At 42.6% G+C, this 24,750-nt stretch overlaps 1 protein-coding gene across 1 annotated transcript; it reads right to left on the bottom strand.

The window, feature by feature from the left end:
* Positions 1-5,849: 5,849 nt before the first annotated feature.
* On the bottom strand, positions 5,850-23,780 carry LOC111950092 (RAC-beta serine/threonine-protein kinase). The gene is made up of 14 exons (XM_023967445.2): positions 23,621-23,780; positions 22,262-22,426; positions 21,949-22,077; positions 21,593-21,704; positions 21,235-21,382; positions 14,460-14,591; positions 13,875-13,940; positions 13,676-13,744; positions 10,839-10,961; positions 10,336-10,464; positions 9,488-9,702; positions 9,199-9,286; positions 7,323-7,425; positions 5,850-6,415 (listed from the first exon to the last, which is right to left on the bottom strand). Exons 2-14 carry the CDS (start codon positions 22,305-22,307, stop codon positions 6,336-6,338), a joined length of 1,440 nt encoding a protein of 479 aa, XP_023823213.1. The 5' UTR covers positions 22,308-22,426; positions 23,621-23,780; the 3' UTR covers positions 5,850-6,335.
* Positions 23,781-24,750: the final 970 nt, after the last annotated feature.

The raw sequence follows: 24,750 nt of genomic DNA, 5'->3' as shown, positions 1-24,750 counted from the left end.
TCTATTATAATCTCCACCCGCACAGCCAGAAGAGGACTGGCCACCCAGAGCCTGGTCCCTTTTAGGTTTCTTCCTAGGTTCTGGCCATTCTAGGGAGTTTTTCCTAGCCACGTGCTTCTACACCTGCATTGCTTGCTGTTTGGGGTTAAAGCTGGGTTTCTGTACAGCACTTTGTGACATCGGCTGATGTAATAAGGGCTTATACAGTTGAAATCAGAAGGTTACATACACCTTAGCCGAATACATTTAAACTCAGTTTTTCACAATTCCTGACATTTAATCCTAGTAAAAATTCCCTGTCTTAGGTCAGTTAGTATCATAACTTTATTTTAAGAATGTGAAATGTCAGAATAATAGTAGAGAGAATGATTTATTTCAGCTTTTATTTCTTTCATCACATTCCCAGTAGGTCAGAAGTTTACATACACTCAATTCGTATTTGGTAGCATTGCCTTTAAATTGTTTAACTTAGTGCATGTAAACTTCTGACCCACTGGAATTGTGATACAGTGAATTATAAGTGAAATAATCTGTCTGTAAATAATTGTTGGGAAAATGACTTGTGTAATGCACAAAGTAGATGTCCTAACCGACTAGCCAAAACTATAGTTTGTTAATAACTTCTTAGGGCTAGGCTCCTTTTTTCTCCACTTCCTGTCTGAATGACATGYCCAAAGTAAACTGCCTGTAACTCAGACCCTGAAGCCAGGATATGCATATACTTGGTACCATTGGAAGGAAAACACTTTGAAGTTGGTAGAAATGTTAAAATAATGTCTTAGAATATAACACAATAGATATGGTAGGAGAAAATCCAAAGAAAAACCAACCAGATTTTTTGGGGGGAGAGACCATCCTCTTAGAAATGCAAGAGTAAGGTCATATTGAAAATTAGCTCCCTGGATGCTATTCCTATGGCTTCCACAGGGTGTCAGTAGTCTATGTTCAAGGATTCAGGCTTGTGACTTCAAAAACGAATAAGAAATATCAGTTTTAGCAGAAGGACACAGTCTTGGAAATTCGCGTTTGCCCGCGACCATGAAGAAATGACGCACCTGCTAAATTCGGTTTCCTATTGAACATACTTCTTTCCATAAGAAATATTATAGTTTGATTACATTTTAGGGTATCTGAGGAGTGAATAGAAATGTATCTTGACTTGTTGAAACAAAGTTTAGGGGTAGATTTTCAGATTCCTTTCTCTGCACGTTGAACAAGTGGATTACTCAAATCGATGGCGCCAACTAAACAGACTTTTTGGGATATAAAGAAGGATTTTATCTAACAAAATGACACTACATGTTATAGCTGGGACCCTTTGAATGACAAATCTGAGGAAGATTTTCAAAAAGTAAGTGAATATTTAATCGTTATTTGTGAATGTATGAAGACTGTGCCAGTGGAAAAACATTTTGACATGGGGTGCCGCCCTCAAACAATCGCATGGCATGTTTTCACTGCATGTTTTCAGTGCAGTTAGATTAACAAGAATTTAAGCTTTCAGCCGATATAAGACACTTATATGTACATAAATGTTTAAAATCCATAAAATGTATGATTATTTATTTGAATTGCGCACCCTTAAGTTTCACCGGAAGTTGTCCCGCTAGCGGGATTCATATCCTTTTAAATATTTTGCCTTGCCCATTCACCCTTCAAATGTATGACACACACAATCCATGTCTCAATTGTACCAAGGCTTAAAAATCTTTCTTTAACTCTTCACCTACAATTTCTGCGCCCCGTTGGAAATCGAATTAACATTATAAAAAATCCACATAAAAATCAGTCTGTTTAAGCTAGAGATATATATTTTTTTGCGTGGGTTGCATCTCAATATACCGCATCCGGCAAAATCGCCCTTCCGCATCTGCGGAGAAGCAGGCAGATCCAGTACAGTACAGTTGGATTCATCTGTTCATAGAGAGTCAAATCTCCACCATTGATATTGCTGTTGATATTGCTGTGATGACTGTCAAATGTGACAGGCAACTTAAGTGTGTGTATAGCCTTGGGCTGTTTATGGTGCAAGCCCTATAGAGACTCTGAGTGGAGTAGATAGAAAATTGCTATCAGGCAAATATCGGTTCTATTGTGTGTAAGTGGGTTAACAAGACATTTGTGGAGTGGTTGAAAAACTAGTTTTAATGACTCCAACCTAAGTGTATGTAAACTTCCGACTTCAACTGTAAATATATTTGATTGATTTGGGCATATGGAGCATTTCTGGGATCTTTKATTTCAGCTCATGAAACATGGGACCAACACTTWACATTTTGTATTCATATTTTTGTTCAGTTTAGATGTTCATCATAATTAATCATGGCCTACAGGCCAAGTCCTCCTTGAGAGATAMATTCAGCAGTGTAAATGGAGGGAGAAAGCCTTCACTAGAATAAAAAAATGTGGTAGCCCATATGGGACTGGCTATCTTTCCTAAACAGTTTAGCCCATAGGGATGCAATGTGCTGTAGTCCCACAAGGAACAACCATAGACACTTCAATAATATCTTGTCCATCGTTCATTCATTTGCATGGAGTCATCATTGTCTAAATGTCCTGTACCAAAGGCAATATAATAATATCGAAGTCCAATGTTCAGCAATAATAATAATAATACTGTTAATTTTACTCAATTGAGGGAATGCCCTCATTGACTTATGCTGAGAGCATCTTCAATGCCAAGGCTGCGTGATTGTGCGTGGATAGCATACCTGAATATTGAGCCAGTCAAATTTGGGTTAGCCTAGATCTGTCGGCTTGTCCCCTTGTGTGTTGGGCTTGATGTGCTTCTCGAAAAAGTTTCGAGCATCCTTGGCAGTGGAAAACGTGTGTGTTGTATTCTGGAAGGTCAAGATTAGTTTTGCCGAGTGGATGAAGCCGCATCTCAGGGTTAGCTTCCGTAGCTCGGATCTCAGATCATTGTATGTCACTCTCTCTTTCAGCAGTTCGGCACTCAGATCTGGGTAGATGCTGCTCCTATTCTGGCGAACAATTTGCCATTTGACTTCAAAACTGTGGATTTGTACAGTCATACACCGAGCTCCGTTCCCGGAGCAGACCCAATGTTCATCAACGGCCCAGCTTCTCAGCTTCTCCTGCCCAAACAGTTCATAGAAAAGATTGCTCATGAAAGAAGTTGGGTTCCACATCAGTTTCATATCTTGTGACCCGCACATTGAATGTACAGGAATGATTTTCGAGTGATTATTTTTAGGAGATTCATTTCCCCTTCTAGCTTAGTTTGCACTGTTTCCAGGTCATGGAGCCCATCTGTCACGTTGGCTGCTGTCTCCAAACTTTCCACTTTGGTTGAGTAGATATCCACTTTAGAAGTGAGCGGTGCAAGAGATTAATTAATCGGTTTTAATAGCAAGTCGAGGGCAGAGGTAATTTCCTCAGAAACAATCTCTAGTGGCCAACTCTTTCTGTTGTCGGGGGTTGAGAGATGCTATGTTCCTACAGGTGAATTGTGAACAGACAGAATATGCCAGCTGGGGATGCGAAATAGACGTGCTATTGTTCTCATTTGTGTCTGGATGTAGCTAGCAAGTTAGCTTGGGTGCTTGACTGCTGCTGTTAGTAAAGAAACCTTGGATCAACCCTTAAAGAGATGGGTGGGGCTAACGCTTAAGAGGGTGTGAACGATGCTGAATGGGTGTAGACAAAGGAGGTCTCTCCAGTAGTAGTACCAAAACATTTTCTCAAAAGTGAGTTTACAAGTTTATCAACTTTCAAAGCAAAATTACTTTCCAATTGTTCCTCAACTGTAGTGTACGATATACAATTTTCTTGCTCTGAGTCTCTACTTTTATCCAAAGTTTAAAAAACACAAATTTTGCTACATAATACCAATTTGAGTTGGTCGGTCACTGATATAGCCTACAGTAGCCTATATGTGGTGTTCAATGCAGGCCTACATTACATGACTTTTAAACATGTTTTGCCATTATGAAGGGCTTGACATTAATTTATGTTTTACTTGATCTAACTCTATGKACCAAATAGGTGACTGTCAATTGCATTGTATTTTGTTGTATGATTCAAGAAACCACCTTAGAAAAYAAAATTAATTATTAACACCATGCAGAGAATTAGACAATGTAGGCTACTCTCTGCCTATTTGTTCATTTGAATATTCAAGCCCCACCCAGGACAGAGTTTGGGAAACGCAGGCCTAGAGGTTAGAGAGGATAACTGGGGGTTTGCTGGTTGAAACCAACAGGTAATAATCTGGTCRGGAGTGTATCAGTAACTTAGTTGCCATCTCCTGCTGTTGTGCCCTAGAGCAAAACACTTAACCTCTAAACACTGCTCAATTGGTGCTGGTCGCTTCCCTGCCCCGTCTTTCGCTACGCTAGTGTCAGAAGTGGGTTGGCGACCGTGGGGAATGCACGGTCTGGACATGTGAGGGGCTGAGTAGTCTGTGCCATGAAGCGATCCTCGCTATACGAGCCTTGTTACAGTTCCCGCCAAGTGAGTATGTTACGTGTGTGTGTGTGTGTGTGTGTGTGTGTGTGTGAGGGGGGTTATACAATACACATGCAAGCCTGAACAGACAGGTGTGACATGCATACAGGTTTGTCACACACACACAGTATAAAACAAAAAAAGACATACAATAGGATCCTTTAATTGAAATAAGTCAGGGGAAACAGACTTACTTTCATTTAGACATTTATGAATGGTTTTCTTAAATGAGTAGTAATGTCTTCAAAGGGGTCAGGAAAACAGCAAGGTGGAATACAGAGAAAAGTTCCTCTCAGAAATGATTTCAAAATGGCACACAATGGACACAAGGCTCACATGACTAACAGAACATTTTTGAGAACAACCTGGATCTCCTTGTCACGACCAGCAACAGTCAGCAGTGAGACACCAGGCAACGAGGAGCAGGCGTGATTACATTCAACACACACCTGGTGTTGTGACCAGAACGGCAACCCGTCACTGATCCACTCATCAACACCTGTGTGGCCATTTCTGATAGTACAGCAGATGTTTATGACAATTGAAAGAAAAAAATACCTGCGCGAAACAAGATAACAATAAAACATACAAATCTTATAATTTGAGTAGAAGKAGGTCTGCCTAAGGATATAAGGCTGAGTTCACACAGGTAGAACAATTCTGATCTTTTCACTAATTGGTCTTTTGACCAATTAGATCAGCTCTGAAAAAGATCTGTGATTGGTCATAAGATATCAATTGGGCTGCCTGTGTAAACACAGCCCAAGTGCTAGTCGACCCTTGTAAATCATATGGCTGGTGTGTCTCAGAGCAGAGGTGTTGAGACCAGTCCTTAATTAAAAACAGGGTTTTACAAATGTACATGTACAGTGATTCCCTAAATCCCATTCCTTTTCTCTGTAGCACTTATTGTTCTATTCACAACAATCAGTCAGAAACAAGAACGTAATACTAGTTCATTTCATTGGGATTACAGTTACATGGTAGTACTCTGTCCTGCATCTTCTCATATTCCAGAGTAGGTTCTTGAGCACTGTGTCGGAAACATCCGTGTAGTGTGACGTGGCAAATTAATCTACTGATACGCGTCAGGCAAGTTTACGTCAATCAGCTAGCTCAAACACACCGACACGACCGCACTCTGACACACACACACGAAACGCAGACATTCAGTTTTGTATCTCTTTTCTCCCAAGCACACAGTCAAACACATTGAGGGAGAAACATCTTAATTGTTACCACCCCRCCCCCCTCCTTGCCCAGTAGAACCACTTCAACACTATTGGTAACAGCTAGTTCCAGAAAAAGAGCACTTGAATAAATCACAGAAATATGACTCCTTATCAACTGTAACAATCAGAGAGAGAGAGGGGGGGGGGTGTAATATTTTTCTCATTTTTGAAAACAAGAACCACTTGTTTTTCTTCTTCCACCCAGCCGTGTGAGTTACTGGGTTAGTGTGAGAGGGACAAGGGGAGATAGAAAGAGGGAGTTTCAGAGAAAGAGCGAGAGCGAGAGAAAAAGAAAGAAATGAGAGATCAGTGCCTCAAATCTGAGGAGCAGTAGTGTCCTATAGCGCCACCTATAGGTCCTAGGTCCTCCCTGTGCATGGCTGATGTGCTACTGCTGCTGACGACGTGAGGTCCTGTGCGGTTCACAGGCTGCATTTGTGCATGACCATAGTGTAGGCGAAGTTTGAGAAGACAAGATGGCTGCGAGCCTAGGCACTCAGATCCCTGCTGTAACCAGAGATCCATCAGCCTGTGGTGTCTCAAGACTGCAGTCTTTTTTTATAAGTGTGGACGCGAGTGTGTGAGCTGATGCGGTATGTGTCTCTCCAGTGTGTGTGTGTATGGTGGAGACTGTCACTCTCGTATGCTGGCGGAGTAAGAGAACTGGGGGAAGTGTGCTGGCTGGTTGGGGTCCTCACAGTCCAGATTGTCATCTGGAAAACAGAGAAAACAGTCAGTGTCAGCGCCGTAACGACGTCCCTGCTGGTGGCATATAGTGGCACAAATCAGGTTTCCATCCAACCTTTTAATGCGAGTAAAGTATATGTCGGATTTAAAAAAATGTCACGACAGACATGATGGAAACAGCAAATTTGTCAGTCAACTTTCCAAATGTCAAACTAAATACGCTAGACAATATTGATAGGGGGGGAAAAATATCTATACTGTTACATATCGGGATACTATTTTTGACGATATATCATAAAGACAATATCGCTAGTTGGATGTACCTGCACCAAAAAGTATTTTTCATTCATAGCTTGTTCTCGATCTTTTTAAATAGGAAGACATTTTGTTTTCAGCACTTATTTACCTGACTGAAAAAACCAACAAAAAAACCCAACTTGTTTTCGCATGTGCTTGAGCCTGCTCATGTCTTTTTATTCAAGCAATATGTTTGGAACATCGAATCGCAATGCGTATAGAATCATGAGAATCACAATACATATCGGCACCTAAGTATCGTGATGTCCCTGGCAATTTCCAGGATTTTTTTGTGTCAGTAAAATGAATTATGCAAGAAATGGCAGTGGAAATGCCTTTATGCTCAAATATCCACATCAAAACAAACTTGGGAGTCACACAATGATATGGTGTGTGTGGTCCACCCAGTACGACTCAGGAAAGCATGCCGTTTKTTAGGCTACAGATGAAATAAGTTCTGAACTTCACAGGGTGGTGAAAGTGCASAGTGATGAGCTTGATGCTCCTTTTGTTTTTATGTACATTCTAGAATATTCTTGTGAACATCTGTCGCCAATTGAATGAAAACCTAGCTACACACTAATAAAAACACTTGCAAACTCACATGCACGCATAAACACGCACACACAAACTCACATTTGTCTGGAGGTGTGACTGTGATGGTCTGTGCCGTGAACTCATCGTCAAAGTAGCGGGTGTCGGTCTCCGACGTCACCTGAGGCTTGAAGGGCGGAGTCAGCTGAGGAGGGAGAGAGCAGAGATTGGCTAAATCATCCAGAAGTGGACATCACAGTACCAGCCTTTCCTATGCCATCTCAAAAGACTTGTAAAACATATTGATATTGGCCGAGTTCGAGAGCATCARATGTGTGATGCATTGTGGGTAAATTMTGATTGACTGCCATCTACAAATAATAACGATCTATGATGCAACCAGCTCTGTGGCCTTATGGTTAAAGTGTCCGCCTGGAGATTGATAGGTTGAGTCATACCAGACTCTGAAAATGGGACCTCATGCCTCTCTGCTTGGCACTAGTTTCAAGTTTTAATGTCACATTCACAAGACATCTGTGGCATTGTGTTGTGTGACAAAGCTGCCCATTTTAGAGTGGCCTTTTATTGTCCCCAGCACAAGGTGCACCTGTGTAATGACCACATTGTTTAATCAGCTTATTGATATGCCACACCTGTCAGGTGGATGGATTATCTTGGCAAAGGAGAAATGCTCACTAACAGMGAATGTAAAAAGGAAAATGGTGCAACATTTTAGAGATATTTTATTACAGCTCATTTAACATGGAACCAACACATGTACATGTTGCGTTCATATTTTTGTTCAGTATAGGTGGGTGAGGGCAGTGTGGCATGGAATTGAGATTGCGTCGTTTATGGATCTGATTGGGCAGTATGCAAATTAGAGTGGGTCTAGGGTGTCTGGTATGATGGAGTTGATGTGTGCCATAACCAGCCTTTCAAAGCACTTCATGATTAAAGATGTGAGTGCTACAGGGTGGTAGTCATTGTGGCATGAAGCCTTGGAGTTCTTGGGAACAGGAATGATGGTCATCTTAAAACGTGTGGATTACAGACTCAGTCAAAGAGAATATGCCTGCAATCTGATCTGCGCATGCTCTGAGAACATGCCCTGGAATACCGTCAAGCCCCGCGAGTGTTGACCTGATTAAAGACCTTACATCGGCCTCGGAGAGAGAGATCACCCAGTGGTGGCCCTCACGTACGGTATGGTGTTGTTATTGTCGAAGCGTGCATAAAATGGGTTGAGTTCATCTGGTAGAGGCATCGTTGGGCAGATCACGGCTGGGTCTTCCTTTGTAATCCGTAACGGACTGTAGCCCCTTCCACATGCGACGGGGTCGGAGCCTGTGTATTATAGTTCCACTTTATTCCTATATGGTCCTGTTGCTCGTTTGATGACTGCGGAGGTCGTAGCAGGACTTCTTGTACTTATTCCTGTCCTCAGCCGTAGCCTCAGGGTTGTCTGCGATGGCCCTGTGTGCAGTAGCCCTGTCCTTTCGTTTAGCTCCAACCTCTGTGTTAATCCAGGGCCTTTGATTGGSGAAGCAGCGAACCTTCACTGTGGGGACAACTTTCGCAGATGCATTTCCTTATGAAGCCGGCGACGGAGGTGGTTAGCTTGTTGATGGTATCGCCAGAGTCTCTGAACATATTCCAATCATCAAGGAAAAGGATTCGGGATCCTCTCTGCTTAGCACTCAGCATTAAGGAAAAGGATTCGCTTTAGGCCCTGCGAAATACTAGCACCCTGTCATCAAGCTGCCTCACGCTACAGAAACAAGTGATAGTCTCCTGCCCTATGGGGCGTTCTAGCTCAGACAAGGCTAATTAGTTTACTTATTGATGATGCAAGATCATTTGGGAATCAGTCATTCAGCAGTTGATGTCAAACAAGTGCAACTGCAAACAAAGTGACCTGGAATGCCACCATTTGACTGATTCAGTACCACTAATCTATCAGCCTACATTCACTCACCTTCCTATCTACCACATCCTGCCAGTTGATGGAGGTGAAGAACTTGTGGGACATCACATCTTTGGCATCCTCGGGTCCTCCCCCTAACCTGTCAATAAACAACAGAATATCAGAGAACCCAGCTTGATTCTCACCAGTATTTTCTACTACATTAGGGGCTGTGTGGGCCGGCCTGCAATCATGAGCGCACACACACCTTTCTTGAGCAGACACCCAGCCTAACACAAATGGTGTCCTCCCTGAGCAGGCCAGTCAGACAGACCCATATCCCAACCCCACCACGACGTACCTCTGCTTGGGGTCCTTTTTGAGCAGGCCTGCGAGCAGCGCCTTGGCCTCGGGGGCCAGGTTCCGGGGGAAGCGGATCTCCTCCATGAGGATGAGCTCAAACAGCCGCTCRTGGTCCTGGTTGTAGAAGGGCAGCCGACCGCACATCATCTCGTACATGACCACGCCCAAGCCCCACCAATCCACAGCGCGACCGTAGTCATTGTCCTCCAGCACCTTGACGTGCAGGGAGGTAAGGGGGAAGAACGGTCTTAGTCACTTTATGGGGGCCTTCAAAATCAATATTACATAGGCAATTGATTGATGACATTAGCATWCAGTAGGATACCTCCTATCTAAATACTCACTGCGTTAAGACTAAGTTTTTTTTWAAACACAATGGAGAATCAGTAGATAAGAGAACCAATCTTAAGCAGGATATCTGCAGGTTCCATGAAGTTGAATTTAAAACTTTAAGACCTTTTTAATGCCACTTGGAATACAATTTAATACCAATTTTGARGTCTGCACACCACACACTTGCTAATATTCCTTTCCAGAAATGAGCCCATGTTGGCAAAAATAAGTTTAGGGCTGGTTCTAAAAAGGCTATAGACTACAGGGTTCATATTATCAGGCAGGTGTGTTATTTTAGCAATGAGCATTCTCCTGTAGGCTGTAAACTCAGCAAAAAAAGAAACATCCTCTCACTGTCAACTGCGTTTATTTTCAGCAAACTTAACATGTGTAAATATTTGTATGAACATAAGATTCAACAACTGAGAAACTGAACAAGTTCCACAGACATAAGACTAACAAATGGAATAATGTGTCCCTGATCACTAGTCATGCCCAGCACCGTGCCCTCACCTCCGGTGCAAGGTACTCTGGGGTGCCACAGAAGGTCTTCATGGTGGCGCCGTCCGTGATACCTTCCTTACATAGCCCAAAGTCGGTGATTTTAACATGTCCGTCATTGTCCAGCATTAGATTCTCCAGCTGAGAAAAGACACCAGGATGGATGAGACATTAGAACAGAGTGCCTGGTGGTTTCACTAGCATCAAAGGTTACAGTTGAATAAGTTAATCAGTCTGCATCCTGACAGAACACCTACTTATATGATGATCTTGATGGCTAGCTAGCAAACGGAATCAGCCATCCAGGTCATCCCATTTCCGGGTGTCAATTGATTTTAAAAAGTTGTTCTTCACATGTCACACCAACAATTGTGAGAATGGTCAATGGTACTTTTGTAAACGTCTTGAGAATTTACATGATAAGGCATGATTATTATTACAATTTGAAGAAACAAAATCCTTTGATGTATGAAGGGAGCGAAGAGCAGGACAAAATCAACACAGATAGTGCTTACCTTCAGGTCCCTGTATACCACATCACGAGAGTGGAGGTATTCCAACGCAGATACAATCTCAGCGCCATAGAAACGGGCCCGGTCTTCCGTGAACACGCGATCCCGAGACAGGTGGAAGAAGAGCTGGAGGGAAAAAGACAGCAAGAGAGTGTGAAAAGGGGAAATTATTAATTTGAGATGCTTTAATATTTTTTAAAAGTCCTTGATCGCTTGAACACTATTTTTGCAACAGCCACTAAACTGCAAGTGTTTGCCAAAACAAAACATTTCTCTTGCTAAATGCACTAACAACATCAAAACTTAAAATACCTTTCACACTAGCTGTGGTTGCTGACGCGTATGTGGTTGAATCATCAGCATACATGGACACACATTCTTTGTTTAATTCCAGTGGCAGGTCATTGGTAAAAATAGAAAAGAGTAGAGGGCCTAGAGAGCTTCCCTGCGATACAAGACTTAACTTCACTAGGGGGCAGCATTCGGAATTTTGGATGAAAAGCGTGCCCAAATTAAACTGCCTGCTACTCAGGCCCAGAAGATAGGATATGCATATAATAAGATTTGGATAGAAAACACTCTAAAGTTTCCAAAACTGTTAAAATAATGTCTGTGAGTATAACAGAACTGATATGGCGGGCAAAAACCCAAGACAAATCCAACCAGGAAGTACTATTATTTTGAAAKGCTGTTTTTCCATTGAAAGCCTATCCACCATACAAAGACTTAGGACCCAGTTCAYGAGCTCTGTATCTTCCTTTACATGTGGCCAGTCTTTAGGCATTGTTTCAGGCTTTTACTCTGAAAAATGAGGGAGATACAGCACTTTCAATCAGTGGCCAGTGGAAATTTCTATTCATCAGCCATGCGCCTGATCGGGAACRTGCCTTTCTTGTTTCTCCTTTCCTATTGACAAAGTTTTTGTCCGGTTTAAATATCATTGATTATTTATGACAAAAACAACCGGAGGATTGATTTTAAACATCGTTTGGCATGTTTCTACTAACTTATATTGTACCTTTTAAAACTTTGTCAAATTAGTGCACACGCCTTAAGCATTCGGATTACTGGACAAAACACGCGAACAAAAAGGAGGTATTTGGTCATAAAGAGGGACATTATCGAACAAAACGAACATTTACTGTCTAACATGGAGACCTGGGARTGCCACCAGATGAAGATCAAAGGTAAGTGATTCATTTTAATGCTATTTCTGACTTTTGTGACACTCTCCTTGGCTGGAAAATGGCTGTATGGGTTTCTGGGCTAGGTGCAGACCTAACATAATCGCAAAGTGTGCTTTCTCCATAAAGCCTTTTTTAAATCTGACACAGCGGTTGCATTAAGGAGAAGTTTATCTTTATTTGGATGTTTAACACTTGTATCATTTATCAATGTTTATGATGAGTATTTCTGTAACTTGATGTGGCTCTCTGCACTTTCACCGGATGTTTATTTGAGAATGCATTTCTGACCATAACTCGCCAATGTAAACTGAGATTTTTGGATATAAATATGAACTTTATCAAACAAAACATACATGTATTGTGTAACATGAAGTCCTATGAGTGCCATCTGATGAAGATCATCAAAGGTTAGTGATTAATTTTATCTCTATTTCTGCTTTTTGTGACTCCTCTCTTTGGCTGGAAAAATGGCTGTATGGTTTTCTGTGACTAGGTGCTGACCTAACATAATCGCATGGTGTGCTTTCGCAGTAAAGCGTTTTTGAAATCGGACACTGTGATTGGATTTACAAGAAGTTTATCTTTAAAATGGTGGATAATTCTTGTATGTTTGAGGAATTTTAATTATGGGATTTCTATTGTTTTGAATTTGGCGCCCTGCAATTTCACTGGCTGTTGTCGAGGTGGGACGTCCCACTGGTACCAGAGAGGATAACATGTTTGACATTATAGAAGATTCCATTAAAAGAAAACCCTCAGTTCTATTAGATAGATAGCTCTGAATCCACAATATGTTAGAGGTTGAAATAATATCAAAGACTGCACTGAAATATAACAGTACAGCTCCCACAATCTCCTTATCAATTTCTTTCAACCAATCATCAGTCATTTGTTTCAGTGCAGTACATGTGTGCCCTTCTCTAAGCTTGCTGATAGTCTTGTTCATTTGTTTACAGCGAAATAGCATTGTATTTGGTCAAACAACATTTTTCTAAATGTTTGCTAAGAGCTGTCAGCAAGCTGATAGGTCTGCTATTATAACTAGTAAAGGCCGCTTTACCATTCCTGGGTAGCGGAATGACTTCTGCTTCCCTCTAGGCCTGAGAACAAGCACTTTCCTTTAAGCTCATATTACTTTCCTCTATGCTCAGGTTAAAGTTATGACAGATAGGAGTGGCTATAGAGTCAGCTACCATGACAGATAGGAGTGGCTATAGAGTCAGCTACCATGACAGATAGGAGTGGCTATAGAGTCAGCTACCATCCTCCATAGCTTTACATCTAAGTTGTCAATGAGAATATTTATTTTACAAAACAAACCAACACCCTTAGAACACATGTCACCAAACTATCTGAATCCAACAATGGTATCATTCGTCATCAAATGGTAATTTCACCAGATCAGTGTTTCTTAATCCTGGTCCTGGGGTGCACATTTTGTTTTTTCTCTCTTGTAATGGAGATTTGTGTCAAGTGTTTTGCAAAAAAAGTGTTTAGCATTTAGCATGAAAACAATGTGAAATTACAAACTTACGTAAAAAAACGTTGTTATTTTGGCCATACGGATACCAGTTWCAATCAGTGTTCAAGCAATTGATAAAACTGTAATGACACATTCATGTGTTTGTGTGTGTGTGACATTGGGACACCCACCTCTCCTCCGTTGGCGTATTCCATCACAAAACATAATCGGTCATGAGTCTGGAAAGCGTATTTCAGTGTCTGGAAGAGTGGAATGAGACAATTGATCAATTTCCCATCCCGCAAGCCCTCCTATAAATAAACAGCATGTGTGGGTGTTCTGTTTTGGACCAGCACACGTAAYGAGTTGACAGTAACACAGAACACTCACTGTGAGGAAGGGATGCCGGGTGTTCTGTAACACTCTGCTCTCTGTAACCGTGTGCGCAACCTCATCCTGGACACACATTTAGACAAATCAGATCAGAGGGCCAGCCTTTCACAGCAACAATAAACACCAAAACACAGTACTTAGACCMTTCGCTTATAACTAATTATAAACTGGGTGGGTCGAGCCCTGAACGCTCACTGGCTGAAAGCCGTGGTAYATCACACCGTATACCATGGGTATGCCAAAACATTTATTTTTACTGCTTTAATTACATTGGTAACCAGTTTATAATAGCAATAAGGCACCTAGGGGGKTTGTGGTATATGGCCAATTAAGGGCTGTATCCAGGCACTCCGCGTGGCGTTGCGCATAAGAACAGCCCTTAGCTGTGGTATATTTGCCATATACCACACCCCCTCGGGCCTTATTGATGAAATATACCACTCACCACCTAAAAATGCCTTATACAGGACAATCGGACTAAATAGATTAGGACTAATACAAAAGGATCGTCATTCCMCAATAAATTGATGGCCAGTAGTCTTCACCACTGTAAAGTGGTATAGGTTAGGCCTATTTCTTTACCTTAGCGATGATGACCTCCTTGCGCAGGATCTTCATGGCATAGTGCATCCCGGTGGCTTTCTCCTTCACCAGGATAACCTTGCCAAATGTACCCTTCCCCAGCAGCTTCAGGTAGTCAAAGTCACTCATCGTCTGACAACACAGATACAGGGTTGAAAATTCAAACATCTTATCTTATGTAACCCAGCCCAGCCAAAACACATTGATGATGAACTATGATACCTTACAACAGATCATTCTCACACCATAGACGAAATTGCCACGGGGGATGGGGGGGGGGGCATGTCCCCACCCAATATTCAGAACAGGTTGATTCATCCACCCAATCATTTATTTAAAAATTATAATTCGGGGGGGGTCCCCAGCTAGCATATGAACACAAACTATACTAAATATAGTCACAGGTAACCAAATAATTAATTATTGTTTTACAATGAAGGTCTACAGTAGCCTCAACAGCACTCTGTAGGGTAGAACCATGGTGTAGCCGGAGGACAGCTAGTTCCCATCCTCCTCAGGGTACAGTTTCTTCAATCCTAATACCTAGGAGGCTGTTAGTTTTTACTCTGTTTATTTAGAACCTAACAGACAACTATAAAAAGTTCAAACCAAGTTTATTCACCCAATGGGTCAGACAGCTGAACAGACAAAGACATGTTCCCACCAGCACAAGTGTATATATATATACACCACACTTTAGGTAAAGTCTCCTCCTCTTCGCTAAACATTACACCTTTATTGCTAGGCAGGAAAATAAGTGATGTGGGTAATAAACGGTTCCTTCTCCCTTAATGTGACCTGACCTCGGCACCCATTCCTCACTAATCCACAGCTCTCCACCCTTATCCGTGACCGCCACCATGTGATGGCCTTTCACTTACTCAGTAACATTCCAAGCCATATCCAAACTTAATTGACTCCAACATATACATTCCTCCTACAGATAACCATTAACTTCTGGGGTAGAAACCAGGCTGTGGGCCTTCTCCTTTCCATAGGACACCTGATGTCTAACAATAACATGTTCAGACAGAACGTAAATTCCCCTCTCTCCCTCCATACCATGAACAAGGATATTTCATATTTCAAGTTTAGAAGTCTATAAGAGCTCTWGCAGCATGAACTGACATGTCCACCCAATCAAAAGATCAGAGAATGGATTTAGTACTAAAAGCAGAAGCTACTGCTAGCTAGCACTGCAGTTCATAAAATGTGGTGAGTAGTTGACACAAAGGAGAGATGTTTTTGTCACGTTGACTTAGCTAGCGAATGCAGCTAACTATTTTAGCCTACTCAAACACAAGGATCAAACAGAGGCATGCTATGTTAGCTAGCTGGCTATCCAACACTGGAACTCTTCCAAGTCAAGGTAAGCTTTTGGTTTTATTAATTTATTGCCACCGGGGCCTGCCGATGTAACTGCTAAACTGCTTGATGACTATACTGCATGACTGTAGCAGGTTTACTAACGCGTTAGTTCTAGTAGCTATGTTAACTAACTATGACGTAAGCTAATATAAAATGGATAATAAATGGCACCGAAGGAGATGGCTGCTGTTTTACGATCCCGTAACCAATTGTGCTATCGTGTATGTTTTTTTTGCGTTATTTGTAACTTATTTTGAACATAATGTTTCTGCCACCGTGTCTTATGACCGAAAAGAGCTTYTTGATATCAGGGCAGCGATTACTCACCTCGTACTGGAGGAATTCTTCAACGAGTCAGAGGGGAAGGATTTACTTCGGACGCCCGACAGGGCCCTCACCTCCGTCATTCGAAGGAGGAAAAGACATATCGTGGACGACGGTCCGGGTGCCTTGTAAAGATCCGTCGCAGARAGGGTAATCTACCTTTACCGTCGGTCCTATTAGCCAACGTACAATCAATCGATAATAAAATAGACTAACTACGAGCATGTATATCCTACCAACGGGACATTAAAAACTATAATATCTTGTGTTTCAGAGTCGTGGCTGAACGACAACATGATTAACATACAGATGGCAGGTTAAGCTTTCTCGGCAGGATAGTACAGCGTCTTCTGCGGCGGCCTATGTATATTTGTAAACAAAAGCTGGTGCACGAAATCTAAGGAAGTCTCAAGGTTTTGCTCGCCTGAGGTAGAGTATCTCATGATAAGCCGTAGACCACACAATTTACCAAGAGAGTTTACACCTATATTTTTCGTACCTGTCTATATACCACCACAAASAGATGCTGGCACTAAGACCGCACTCAATGAGCTGTCTACGGCCATAAGCAAACAGGAAAATGCTTATCCAGAGGCGGCGCTCCTAGTGGCCGGGGACTTTAATGCAGGGAAACTTCCATTCTACCTAATCTCTACCAGCATGTTAAATGTGTAATCAGAAAAAGAAAAAAAAACTCTAGACCACCTTTACTCCACACACAGAGAGACGTGTACAAAGCTCTTCCTCGCCCTCCACTTGGCAAATCTGACCATAATTCTATCCTCCTGATTCCGGTTCATAAGCAAAAACTAAAGCAGGAAGCACCAGTAACTCGGTCAATAAGAAAGTGGTCAGATGTAGCAGATGCTAAGCTACAGGACTGTTTTGCTAGCACAGACTGGAAAATGTTCTGAGATTCTTCCGATGGCATTGAGGAGCAAACCGCATCAGTCACTGGCTTCATCAATAAGTGCATCAATGACGACCATACGTACATACCCCAACCAGAAGCCATGGATTACAGGCAACAACCACACTGAGCTAAAGGGTAGAGCTGCTTTCAAGGAGCAAGACTAACCCGGAAGCTTATAAGAAATCACGCTATACCCTCCAACGAGCCATCAAAAACGCAAAGCATCAATATCGGACTAAGATTGAATTGTACTACACCGGCTTCGATGCTCGTTGGATGAGGCAGGGCTTGCGAACTACTACAGACTACAAAAGGGAAGCACAGCCGCSAGCTGCCAGGTGACACAAACCGACCAGACAAGCTAAATTACTTCTATGCTCTCTTCGAAGCAAGTAACACAAACATGCATGTTCCGGACGACTGTGTGATCRCGCTCTCCRTAGCTGATGTGAAACAGGTCAACATTCACAAGGCCGCAGGGTCAGACGGATTACCAGGACGTGTACTCCGAGCATGTCTTCACTGACATTTTCAACCAGTCCCTGATTGAGTCTGTAATACCAACATGTTTCAAGCAGACCACCAAAGTCCCTGTGCCCAAAAACACTAAGGTAACCTGACTAAATGACTACCGACCTGAKGCACTCACGTCCGGAGACATGAAGTGCTTTGAAAGGCTGGTCATGGCTCACATCAAGACCATCATCCCAAAAACCCTAGACCCTCTCAAGTTTGCACACCGCCCCAACAGATCCACAGATGATGTAATCTCTATTGCACTCAACACTGCCCTTTCCAACCTGGACAAAAGGAATACATACAGTTGATCGGAAGTTTACATACACTTAGGTTGGAGTCATTAAAACTCATTTTTCAACCACTCCACAAATTCCTTGTTAACAAACTATAGTTTTGGAAAGTCGGTTAGAACATCTACTTTGTGCATGAAACAAGTAATTGTTCCAACAATTGTTTACAGACATTATTTCACTATCACAATTCCAGTGGGTCAAAAGTTTACATACACTAAGTTGACTGTGTTTTTAAACAGCTTGGAAAATTCCAGAAAATTATGTCATGGGTTTAGAAGCTTCTGAGAGGCTAATTGACATCATTTGAGTCAATTGGAGGTGTACCTGTGGATGTATTTCAAGGCCTACCTTCAAACTCAGTGCCTCTTTGCTTGACATTGTGGGAAAATCTAAAGAAATCAGCCAAGACCTCAGAAAAAGAATTGTAGACCTCCACAAGTCTGGATCATCCTTGGGAGCAATTTCAAAACGCCTGAAGGTACCACGTTCATCTGTACAAACAATAGTACTCAAGTATAAACACCATGGGACCACGAAGCCGTCACACCGCTCAGGAAGGAGACTCGTTCTGYCTCCTAGAGATGAGCGTACTTTGGTGCGAAAAGTGCAAATCAATCCCAGAACAGCAGCAAAGGACCTTGTAAAGATGCTGGAGTAAACGGTACAAAAGTATCTATATCCACAATAAAACAAGTCCTATATCGACATAACCTGAAAGGCTGCWCAGCAAGGAAGAAGTTACTGCTCCAAAACCGTCATAAAAAATCCAGACTTCGGATTGCAACTGCACATGGGGACAACAATCGTACTATTTGGAGAAATGTCCTCTGGTCTGATTAAATAAAAATACAACTGTTTGGCCATAACGACCATCGTTATGTTTGGAGGAAAAATGGGGAGGCTTGAAAGCCAAAGAACACCATCCCAACCATGAAGCACGGGGGTGGCAGCATCATGTGGGGTGCTTTGCTGCAAGAGGGACTGGTGCACTTCACAAAATAGATGGCATCATAGAGGAGGAAAATTATGTGGATATATTGAAGCACAATCTCAAGACAACAGTCAGGAAGTTAAAGCTTGGTCGCAAATGGGTTTATGACCCTAAGCATACTTCCAAAGTTGTGGCAAAATGGCTTAAGGACATCAAGGTCAAGGTATCGGAGTGGCCATCAAAGCCCTGACCTCAATACTATAGAACATTTGTGGCATAACTGAAAAACCGTGTGAGCAAGGAGGCCTACAAACTTGACCAGCTCTGTCAGGAGGAATGGACCAAAATTCACCCAACTTATTGTGGGAAGCTTGTGGAAGGCTACCCGAAACGTTTAACCCAAGTTAAACAATTTAAAGCAATGCTAACAAATACGAATTGAGTGTATGTAAACTTCCTACCCACTGGAATGTGATGAAAGAAATAAAAGCTGAAATAAATAATTCTCTCTACTATTATTCTGACATTTCACATTCTTAAAATAAGTGGTGATCCTAACTGACCTTAAGGACAGGGAATTTATACTGGGATTAAATGTCAGGAATTGTGAAAAACTGAGTTTAAATGTATTTGGCTAAGGTGTATGTAAACTTCAACTGTATGTGAGAATGCATTGACTACAGCTAAGCGTTCAACAYCATAGCGCCCTCAAAGCTCATCAATAAGGACCCTGGGACTAAACACCTCCCTCTGCAAATGGATCCTGGATGTCCTGACGGCCTGCCCCCACGTGGTAAGGGTAGTTAACAACACATCCGYMAYGCTGATCCTCAACACGGGGGCCCCTCAGGGGTGCGTGCTCAGTCCCCGTTCACTCATAACGGCATGGTCAGGCACGACTCCAGCAYCATCATMAAGTTTGCCGATGACAACAGTGGTAGGCCTGATCACGGACAACGATGAGACAGCATATAGGGAGGTCAGAGACCTGGCCGTGTGGTGCCAGGACAACAACCTCTCCCTCAATGTGATCAAGACTAAGGAGATGATTGTGGACTACAGGAACAGGAGGACGGAGCATGCCCCCATTCTCATCGACGGGCTGTAGTGGAACAGGTTGAGAGCKTCAAGTTCCTTCGTGTCCACAACACCAACAAACTATCATGGTCCAAACACACCAAGACAGTCGTGAAGAGGGCACGACAAAGCCTATTCCCCCTCAGGAGACAAAAGATTCACCATGTGTCCTTAGATACTCATCCTGACTGGTTGCATCACTGCATGGTACGGCAACTGCTCGGCCTCCGACCGCAAGCACTACAGAGGTGCKACAGAGTGYGTACGGCCCAKTACATCACTGGGGCCAAGCTTGCTGCCATCCAGGACCTCTATACCAGGCGGTGTCAGAGGAAGGCCCTAAAAATTGTCAAACACTCCAGCCACCCTAGTCATAGACTGTTATCTCTGCTACCGCACAGCAAGCGGTACCAGAGCGCCARGTCTAGGTCCAAAAGGATTCTAAACAGCTTCTACCCCCAAGCCATAAGACTCCTGAACAGCTACTCAAAGGGCTACCCAGACCCCTCTTACGCTGCTGCTCTCTGTTTATAATCTATGCATAGTCACTTAATTGCTACCTACATGTACATATTACCTCAATTATCCCGACTAACCGCTGCCCCGCACATTGACTCAGTACCGGTACCCCCTGTATATAGCCTTGTTTGTAATTTTACTGTTGCTGTTTAAGTTGTTACTTTTATTTTCTACTTATTTATTTTTTACTTAACACTTATTTTCTTAACTTCTTAAAGCATTGTTGGTTAAGGGCTTGTAAGTAAGCATTTCACTGTAASATCTACACCTGTTGTCTTCGGCGCATGTGACAAATACAATTTAATATGATGAAAACGATGTAGGCTGTGTGTAGCAGTTATGATATGAAGGTTTGGCTCGGAAAAGGTGAGAGGAGGAAAGTGCGTAGACGCAAKAAGGAATTCTACAACTAAAATGATCCAGCGGTTTGTATGTAGCTGCTATGAAAGTGAACTGTTTGTGTATGATTCATTCCACAGATTCTATTAAAAAACGTTTCGTAAACGGAAGTAAATGGAAACTTTGAAACTTTCATTCATAAGCTAGGTTGTAGCAACCTCATGATATGTATATGGAAAATTCTAGTATCATGTAGTAGCCTAAACCTATCGATGTTACATTGAGCTGGGTGAATGGAATATGAATGACAGTCATCCAATATGCTGTAATAGAAATAAGGCCATGCTCATAAAAAAAATGTATYATCCTCCCTCATCTTAAAAATGTCACCAACCGCCACTGGTAGGAACAAACCAGGATTTAGCACCCAACCATATTGGAAGAATAATCTGAGTGAACATGTTGTCTATCATGTCATAGAAACACACTCACCACTTTGGAGCGGGTCTTGGACATGGCCACCTCCATCTCCTCCATGCTGCTGTTGTCGCTGGGAGAGCCAAACAGGTCCATGGGCTCTTCCTCCTCTCGCACCTTCAACCTATTGGCCACCGCCTGGATGGCACGCATCCACTCCTCTCTGACACACACAGCCAAATGATGTGCAATTACTACACCATAGTGAGCTTGTAGAATTCCTTCTAACCACTTTTGCAGATGAGTTACACAGAAACATATCCATCCCTCCCTCCACCTCTATGTAGACTGTTATCCCTCCTCCCCACTCTCTTATCTACCCCTTCCATAGGCCCATTCTTACACCTCGTAGTTGCCCMTATCCCCTCCTTACCTCTCTGCATTGCTTTCCACATGGAAGGTCCTCTCGATGACTGTTGTCCACTGSAGGCAGCGGATAACGAATGTGTTAGGCTTGGGCCGCTCTGTCTTCATCAGCTGGCATTCTGGGACAAAAGGGGGGATTACGGCATTACGAATGTTTTAATGCCGCAATCCCGTGTTTTTACCTCATTTAATTTGTGAAGTGTGTGAAGACCCCCAAAGCAACATCTAGCCTTCAAAACACAAACATTTCATTTAAATGCTATGTGCAGAGGTGGCTCTAAACACCCAGAAAAATAACAAACACTGCCGGAGGCAAGAGCACGGGACATCAACAATAAAGTTTCCCCTTTGAAGGACCCTCACCTCCCACTGAGAAGTTGTTGAGCGGGGACAAGCTCTGGACGGACAGCTCAGGCTTCTCTTTGTACCCGATGAAGGAGCCGTCACTCTTTAGGATGAAGTAGCGCGGCCTCCAAGTTTTAATGTACTCACCTGCACAGAGAGACAAGTGGGCTTGAGTACTCTCATATAGCCTAGTCTGAGGTCAGCCACAATGTACATTCAGTGGCAACTACATACAATGTGGATTGGTTGCGTCTCTGCCTGGCTTTGTCAGAAATTGTGTTATGAAAGTGATTATATTAGCTGTGAATAATAAGAAATTGCRAGCCCTCACCTCTCTTGTGGAGCCAGCCTTCTCGGACTATGCTGACCTCATTCATAGTCAAGGGTGGGATGGTCGTGGAAGGGGGTAGGGGAGGGGAACGGGTGGGGTTAAGGGAGGGGGGCCTGAGTGACTTGGACTGTCAGGAGGGTGTCAGTGTTTACAATAACCCAGCACCTAGACAAACAAACCACAACATGAGAGGCATATTAATGACAACTAGCCTACATGAGTTTGCAAGACATAGGCTAGCYTACACAAACTATGAAGAGATGAGCAGAGATGAACAGCATTTTGCATCCAATATGATTTTCCAGACAAAAATATTACTGGCACCTAACCTTTCTGGATAAATGACAAGCTACAACTTTTATGAAGCATTGCTTATATTTGACGCTGGGGCAAGACTGTATTGGTGCTGCAAGAACAGATAGATCAAAGAAATGTGCCAGAGGGTACCAGTAAGCACACGAGCATGGCTGGGAGGGAGAAAGTGTTGCAATGGGTGTACAGAGAGCATTCGAGGTCGAATTGGTCAGCTAGCTAGGCTAGCAGACRCTGTCAAATCAGCTGTTTAACMTATAGCTARAAMACTGTYCGACGCTAATAAAGATGGCAAATTRGTTAGCTAGGCTACATCAAGTTTCAGGCTGACTTGAGACGCTGAGAGTCAAGACATGATTTTTAAAAATCAGGCTGAAACTTGACGTAACTAACGTTAACGTGCTACAGCTAAACGGTTAACGTTAGCTAGCTAACTGTAGCGGAATGGCTCCAATCAATAACTAAYGTTACTCAGTTTTGTTGGCAATCAACGGATGGTTGATCTGTAGCTTACTAAATTTAAATAGGCAATTGAAACGGCACGGCATAAACTGTCTAAATGTTGTCTTGACACTTCTATCTGTAACGTTAGATAGGCTATTCCTGTTTTTGGTAACCAGCACACACGACACTAGCTATGAACTATCTCATCATAGCAGCTAGCTAGCGTTAGCTGACAAGCCCAGCTTCAACTATGTTTGGACAAGGACTGACAACAACACCTGTCACTTTCCCACCCGCAACCGAAACTAAAACGTAACGTACAAATTGACCTTCTTGACAACGACTTGGCGATTTAGCTACTCTTGAGCCAATATTGAAGAAACAAACATTAGAAAAGTCCAAGTTAACTGTTACTGTAACCTTTTACGTTAGCTAGCTAAACTAGCTATAGTAGCTAACTTCCATTAATACTCCCCACCATGGGCTGGTCTTAGGGGGGATATGTAGACACCGATGAACCCTGTCAACCCTGCAACGTTACAACAAGGCGATCTCAGCTAACGTAGCGTTGCCCTTTTTTCTCTGCAGTGTAGCTAACGTTACCTGAGTTTCGACTGTTTTCTGCGGAGGCGTGTTTGAGTCAGGGTGCACTAGTCTTCTAGTATGTACGCAGCAGAGCAGTAGCAAGCTATTTGCTCGTTGAATTAAAACGACCAAACCTGTAAAACGTATAAATGCGTATTTCTAAGTTGTTTTCTCTCCACGTTGTTCTTGTTTAGGTCAGTTTATTTTACAGGCTCAATCCAGTAATTTACAGGACATCCGAGAAGGAATACCCCCAAAAAATCTTACAAACGGAAATGACGCAGTTGGGGTACGTATTTACGGGCGTCAGCCTGAGAAAGAAGGCATATCAAACATTGTTTTAACCAACCCAAGATATACCAGAGCCTGTCATTTCCAATGGGAAGAAATTAATCATAACAAGCAAGGAGGTAAAGAGAAGAAGCAAGGTGGTGGTCAGAGCGAAGCACGAGATAGCGAGGTCCTATTGGCRCGTTCTAGCATTATTTGCATATTATCGCCTACTCTGTGAAGTGCGCTTGTGCAATAACTATATTCGCCCTTGCACTCYTTCTAAACAACGKCATTTTTTGAAAAAGTTGCAAAGGGTAAAGTTTACATAGCGTAGTCCACTCTGTTTGTTACATATTTTAGTTTCGGAAACAGAAAACTGTATTGAGATCTCATATTTAAATCGAGGAGTAAATGTGCAGAATGTCGGTCAAAATTAATCCCGCATCGTCTTCTCCCACTGCAGGCTTCCTCTCTTCACCAAATTTGGTAGTGAGTGGAAACGCCAAACGGATGCTTCACATTTATATATCCGGCGAAATATCTGGCCATTGTTACAGCTGTAGACATATTCTTCTTTAAATTTGTATTTGCGGATCACAACCAACTGAAAGGTGGATTCATCGACACCTACTGGACTGGAGTGTTCATCTATTTCTATTCTCTTGCTCTGTGTTTCCGTCTACTGTTCTGGAGTGTGAATTCATTACACTTTATGACACAAAAAGGGAAGTGACAAAAGATAGGGAAAAGGGAAGAAAAATTGCCATACCAACAGACCCTACACCCATTAAAACCTCACCATTATTCCACTACTTGTCCCTATCTGATTCTACACTAGGCTGGCAGCCTGGGAGGATGGGACACTATTGTTCAAC

The sequence above is a fragment of the Salvelinus sp. IW2-2015 genome, linkage group LG23 (genome assembly GCF_002910315.2).
Source record: "Salvelinus sp. IW2-2015 linkage group LG23, ASM291031v2, whole genome shotgun sequence".
Lineage (NCBI taxonomy): Eukaryota > Metazoa > Chordata > Actinopteri > Salmoniformes > Salmonidae > Salvelinus > Salvelinus sp. IW2-2015.
This window is presented reverse-complemented; position numbering and strand designations above follow the sequence as displayed.